This window comes from Toxorhynchites rutilus, chromosome 2 (genome assembly GCF_029784135.1).
Source record: "Toxorhynchites rutilus septentrionalis strain SRP chromosome 2, ASM2978413v1, whole genome shotgun sequence".
Classification (NCBI taxonomy): domain Eukaryota; kingdom Metazoa; phylum Arthropoda; class Insecta; order Diptera; family Culicidae; genus Toxorhynchites; species Toxorhynchites rutilus.
In genome coordinates this window covers 293,407,463-293,414,272 of record NC_073745.1, presented here as the reverse complement: position 1 = coordinate 293,414,272, position 6,810 = coordinate 293,407,463, and the positions used below count along the sequence as shown (strand labels likewise).

General features: G+C 39.5%; 1 protein-coding gene across 1 annotated transcript; it reads right to left on the bottom strand.

The window, feature by feature from the left end:
* Nucleotides 1-2,503: 2,503 nt before the first annotated feature.
* LOC129769041 (flexible cuticle protein 12-like) lies at nt 2,504-3,154 on the bottom strand. Its single transcript, XM_055771046.1, has 3 exons — nt 3,075-3,154; nt 2,898-3,016; nt 2,504-2,829 (listed from the first exon to the last, which is right to left on the bottom strand). The coding sequence occupies exons 1-3, from the start codon at nt 3,081-3,083 to the stop codon at nt 2,640-2,642; spliced, it is 318 nt and encodes a 105-aa protein (XP_055627021.1). The 5' UTR covers nt 3,084-3,154; the 3' UTR covers nt 2,504-2,639.
* Between the last annotated feature and the right edge of the window lie 3,656 nt (nt 3,155-6,810).

Sequence of the window (6,810 nt, the reverse complement as noted above, 5' to 3'; positions counted from 1 at the left end):
GTACGCACACAAATATCCATTTATCGATGGCTTGAAGCAACTAAATATATACACACTTTTCTCCATTTCTCTTCTCAACAGAAGCCCTTTCTGTGATAATACCAGTCTAGATTAGCTTAGCTGTCATCCTTTGTGGAGAGAGTTTTCCTACCGTCATGCGGAACCAAATCACAGATAAAATTCCAGAACATTTATTTCTTGGTGAGCTGACGATAGCTTGATGATTCCCCACACAATTGTGTAGCTCAGAATCTTAATGCAATGGCGTCACTTTGCTGCAATGATTGTAATGTTAGAGACATCAGCGAGTGAGTAATTTGATCGCGTCCACAACTCAATCCGAAACGAAGACATGTGATGACACAAACAAGGAAGAACAAGCGATATTCATTGCTTTGAATACAGAACGATACTGAATGTTTGCCTTCCTTCCTTGCTTGAGACTTCAAACTTCTTCAGTTCGTTCGTCTCTGACCTTCAAAAAGGCCCATGGAAAACTTTACTGTATCCATCATATTTCTCCTCCACCCCCATTGGCTTGAGAAAGCCATTCGATCCCTCGCCGTCCAGCTCGCCCAGCAACGATGTTGTTCTGTCGATTTCCTCACGAAGCATGAAAGTTTGCCTCAGTGAGATCCACTGTTTATAACCTATTCCCCTTCGTTCTTCTCCTTTTCCTTTGTTCACGGAGACTTTACATTTTACGATTTCCCCTTCGTTGCTCGTCGATAAGTTGCTCGTTATTGACAGCTCCGTTCGGGAAAGCACACAAACGGACAGAACAAATGTATGAAAAAATGGGAATGCTTACAATATTCATCAATTTAAACCATATACAGACCATGGGATTGTAATGTATAGCATATCAAACAAATCTTAGGAACTTTCCGATTCGTTTGGTATGTAAATCGCCAAAATCCGTTCGCGGCAAAAATATTTGTTAACGTTAACTTTATTTCATAAAAACGTGACCTGTTTTCTGATTTGGCACCCTTAATGAAAGACGTAGTTCTACGTCAAAAAAATTTGAGCCTATCCGAGTTGTGCAATTATTACTCTCATTCTCAGAAAAAAAACTTGCAACTTGCTTCTTCTTTTAGCTTTTTATTTACCAAGCGCAAATAATAATGAAAACAAATCACGTGAGAAGTCGGAGTTGCCAAATGTGATATAGTTTGTGACGATTATTTTCCCACAAAAGTGAAAAATGTAATATGTGCTTGGTATGATATATTCAGAACAGAAGAATTTCTAATCAGCAGTCAGTTGATTTCATTCGGATTCAACAGAAAAATAGTCCTGAATCGAACCCGAATTCATTATTATCGTTGCCCGCTTATTTCTCTAGCGAATCGAGAATTGAATTTGGGCCTCGCAAGAAACTCGACCGAATCGCTCTGGACGACGAAAGTGTTAACAAAGTTTGACTATAGTCTTGCCGCGTCGGACTCCAAAATAGAGATATGAATTTTTAAAAATTTATTAAATTTCAATATTTTGTGAAATCGTAACCATTTAAGAAAAGTAACATGGAAAATACAATCTACATGAAATTCAACAAGAAAAACCAATATCCGATATTCTACTAACATTATTTTCATTATGAGAAATTGGTTATATTTCGAGATCGGTTGGTCCGAGGATAAAACTTTATAAAAAGTTTTTCATGTTAAATCGCTATTTAATATTTTAAATACCTTACTAGTGAAAGAAAAGTAACGGGTAACAACCGATTAACAAGAATGCATTCCCTATTTTCAGGCTGTGTTCGCTTTCGTTCTTCTCTCCTGCCACCTAACAGCCGCCCAGGATGAGGTTCAGATTGTGCAATTTACCAACGAAAATAATGTCGATGGTAGCTACAACTTTGCGTAAGTTAAAATATTATCGAACAGCAGAAAATTGAAATGCTAACATGATTTTCTTGCAACAATTCCAGCTACGAGCAATCCGATGGTCAGAAGCGCGAGGAGAGTGGAGTCCTGAAGCCCGTTGAGGGTGCCGAGGTGCCTGCGATCGCTGTGAGTGGATCGTACGAATTTACCGATCCCAATGGACAGCGTTACCGTGTCGATTATACCGCTGATGAGCGCGGATATAGACCGACTGTGACTAAGCTGTAAAATGGGGTTATGTGTGAACTGTGCAATTAAGATAAAACTTCTCTGCTGAGCTAGAATATTATAAGACGAATAAAAATCGGCTCACAAGATCTTCAGGTGTAGTTATTTTTTTCCGCTGCTTAGCTATATTTGTTGGCAAACAAATCTTTATTTTCGTTGTTCACAGGTAAAAAGAGGTAAAAGATGCTTTGAAATGCTGATATGTACTGGAAAGACCAATCATGTTGTCTGAATTTTGGTTTTCCATACTATCCTCGGCCAAAACGAAGCTATACTCCGTCATGGAACATAAAATAATCAGGTATTGGTTACTTCTGTGCAAAAAATAGGTGTGATATTTAGCACTTTCGAATCACCATCCATTCCACATAACAACCGTGTTCAACTATTAATTTTTTTTTATTAAGCACATGATTTCGTGTTCGACTGATGTTAATTTTTAATTCTCTATGAAAAGCTATCTTATATCCTATTCTTGGATTCAACTGATCTAGAACGACGATTCCGCGGTCGATACTATATTTTAGGTATGTGAGCTCCCTCCGGCTGGAAACCGTTTTCGTCCGCAACGTAGGTGATTACGTATCGTGTTCCGTCTGGTCCCACGTACGAGTATGAGCCCCGTACCACGATCGATTCTGTGTCTGTTCCAGCGTTGCGCAGCTCGGCTTGCTCCTGTCGAATCGTTCCATCACTGGTTTCAAATCTGTTCATTGAAGATAAATCTCAGTCGGAGCGGAACTCAAACGGAGACAACCTATACGTGCTACTCACTCGAACTGATATCCATTGATTCCAATGTTTTCACTGTCATATTTTATAATTTCCGCGGTTTTCGAATCGTCCAAAGGAGCAGCCAAAGCAGCAATGAGAAATACACCGAACACAATTAGCTGTAATCGTAAGAAGCCACCGTTAGATCACTGAAACTCTTCTCAAATATCATGTTACCGTTTTCATCGTAATTCAGTCAATAGTGTCAATCACTGGCACTATTTTAAACTATTTCTTTCTGGGGAGACGTTAGAACACAAACTGGGCAGAATATGGACGACACCCACTTTTATAGGAACACATTGCGACTGGAAGAAAGTGCTCGTAAAGGTCTTCCCCATAGGACAGTGAATATAATTGGTAACCTGCAGTTACATCTGCTGACTAGTTACTAACTCATCCCGAACAACCCTGCGTCGGGTGATACATGACTGTCGCCTGCTGCTTCATATATTGCACTTTGAATTCCAATATACACGTGCCAAACGAATTAGGATCGTGATTCTATCTATCCTCAGTTCTAGCTGAGACACAAGTAAATTTGTTCCTTCTCAATCTTGACTTGTGCAACATAAAGATTCATTTTTTATTTGTTTTTCGCCGAGTCGCGAATAAGCTGCCGTGTGTGACGTCGTTGGACACTGTACAGAATGAGTGGATGTTCAATAATACATTGCGTACTAAAGGGTGTGTCACATCAAATTGCATCACGGAAAAAACGCTGTAGAAATTTAATTTTTGGGAAGTATATCTTCAGCTTTCGCTTATAATCAGATAAGAGTGTATAGATCACGTTGGCCATGCTTCACTGTCAATTTTTCGTAAATTTGGAAAAATGTCGTCGAACGAAAAAGAGCGTCGTGAATTAATCCTGTGCACTCATTTCGAGAATCCGGAGTTGTCACATCGGGACATCGGTAAGATGCTGGGAATCGTCCAATCCACGGTCAGCAGAGTACTAAAACGATACTTCGAGAACCTAACCATCGACCGGAAGGTGAAGAACGGTAAAAATGGATGCTCCGTCAGTGAAAAAGATCACAAGCGCGTAGTTAAGCAGTTTAGACGTGATCCGAGAAGTTCGGTCCGGGATGTCGCCAATAAGCTGAATTTGTCAAGTTCATTCGTCCAGCGGACAAAGCAGCGGGAGGGCCTGCGTACATACAAGGTTCAGAAGGCTCCTAACCGCGACGAAAGGCAAAACATGGTGGGGAAGACGCGAGCCCGGAAGCTGTACAACGAAATGCTGACGAAGCCGCATTGCCCGGCAATGGACGACGAAACCTACGTCAAAGCGGACTTTCGTCAGCTGCCGGGCCTGTTGTTCTTCTCCGCAGAGGACAAATTCAGCATTCCGGAGGAGATTCGCAAGCAGAAACTATCCAAGTTTGCCAAGAAGTACATAGTGTGGCAAGTGATCTGCTCTTGCGGAAAGCGGAGCGCCCCCTTCGTGATGACCGGCAAGGTAAACGGGTTTACCTTAAGGAGTGCCTACAGAAGCGCTTACTACCACTATTGAAGCAGCACGAGGGCCCGACCATCTTCTGGCCGGATCTCGCTTCGTGCCACTATTCAAAGGATGTGTTGGAGTGGTACGAAGCCAACGGGGTCACCTTCGTGCCAAAGGATATGAACCCGCCCAACGCGCCGGAGCTTCGCCCAATAGAGAGTTTGAGTATGCAAATTTATCATTTATTTGTTGACTCAAAGAGATTTGACACCGGTCGTTCACATAGTTTGAGAAGTTTTTGTGTTTTAGTGGTGAAAGTTTTGTACTATTCACTCAGTTTAAAAACATAACAGATGGAAACCGAAAGAAGAAACCTGATCATGGACATGTTTGTCTGAGATCTGACGCAACCATGCTCGGAAAATACGAAGTTATTAATTTTGGCTAAATCTGCCGCCTGCAGTGACCTCGAACATTTCCACGAACGGGAGACATGTTAATAAGAACTTCAATTGTATCTTTGGAAACTCATGTTTCCCAAAAATTGAATGCATTTTCTTGCAATTCAATATTTTGCTGTTTTTCGAAATAATCGGCCAAATGTTTTCAAAAGAAAAGGTGTTTTTCAATGTTGTTTATTGAAATTAAAACAGATCAAAAAGTGGAACATTTTTTTCGATGCGGGTGATATGGACAGGTTTATACTATATGAAACGTAGAAGTTTATTGTTCTCGAGAGGAATAATTTTATTCAACCAAGGTCTGAATTCACCACGAATGTCCGTTCAATGATGAAAAAATCGAATTAATCCACCTAGAAATGATATTGTGCTTTTCCGCAGTATAAACGGACAGACCCTCAACTATTTTGGTTTTGGTTCCAGTCAGCTTTCGGACAGTCCTCCCTTGGAGATTTTATTTCCATTTATAGACGCGAGCATTTTTAAGGAATAGAATAAACAGGCTTTTCACGGTTCATCTTACTTTTCACAGTCCACTGGAAACTGTCCGTTTCACCCCATCAGTACAATTAATTAAATAATAAATTTTTTTCACTCACAAATGAATTTACTTTTCCGTGCATACCTAATATCGCTTCTCTGTTAACTTACAAACCGAAATGTAACCATCAGCGAATTGAATTCTGAAATTGAACCACTCAAAATGCTTAATATCGAAGCCGCAAAAATTACATCCACACGTGGATTCATGTTTGATTTTCGGGTTTTGTTTCTCTTTTCCACTTTCGATCAGTATTCATCGTCATAGGGTGGTTTAAATATTGTAGAACAGCATGCATAAGTGGCCCTCATAAACAGAAATTTGGAATTAATAACGTAACTATACAAATCAACCACCTGTCCATCTTATCCTAGCTGTTCGTCTAACCCGCATCTCCCCTATTCAGTTTGTTTTCATTTTTTTAGACAGTAAGATTGTTAATTTTACGTTTAAAAAAAATGTGAGGAGTTGTATCTAGGACACGACCGTATTTCCGACGTAGAACTATGGAATATTATTCGATCCGCTTGTTTATCACTCCGGATATTATTTTAGGATGCATCGAAATTTTTGAAATTACTTTTTATTTATTTAGTTATTTTTACTTCTTCAGGCGTCAAAATTTTCACTTAAAATTTGAACAATTTAAAACTGCATTCAAACTGTAGAGAATAATATGCCTTCCTTGATGGAGGCTACCAGACGTCGACACTGTAACCCCGATTAGTGGGAGCCAAAACTTCAAATTGAAATATCTCAAAATAATGTTTTTGGCGCTTGGTTCGTTTTGGAATTTTTGGCATTTTTATTCTGAATAAGTTTTTTTGTATATATGTTTTTTCATTTTCCCATTCCCTATTTTTCCATCGTTATTTAAATATTTTTATGAAAAATATAAAAACACATTTTTCCGCCGTTCGTTTCTCAAACAAAACGAATTTGTTTACGTTGTTAAATGAACAAAAAAATAGCGCTACGTCTGCTTTATAGTACTTCCATCCACATATGCCCAAGTAACCTCAATTAGTCTAAATCACTGGCGCATCACTGGCGAGTAGGAAGGCTTATTGAATGAGCATAATGAATTATTGAAATTCATTAAATCACACTTGCTGGGATTACACACCAACATCAACTGGAGATCATGTGAGTAGATCTAACGCGCATGTTATTGAAAACGTTGCTGGAATCATGGAAAGCAACTGCACTGTAACCCGAGAAATTGTGGATAATGTGGAATTCTAAAATGAATGCGTCAGTTTTATTGAGATTTTTATGCCACCATTATGAACAGAGGAGACGAAACAAACAAAAAAATGCGCTCGATGGATTTCTATGTGTATCATATGATGATTTAACGCGGCCAGGAAAACGTCATTCTACGTTGTCAAGAGCTGTGTCAACATTTACGCGAAGGAGAGAGCAAACTACTGCGATTCCAAACTACTGCAAACTACTGCG

Bases quoted from the DNA above. Each gene is read 5' to 3' on its own strand.
- LOC129769041 (XM_055771046.1), bottom strand. The intron at 2,830-2,897 runs GTGAGTAGCACG...TTCAATGAACAG, and splicing joins ATCAATGGATATCAGTTCGA to ATTTGAAACCAGTGATGGAA.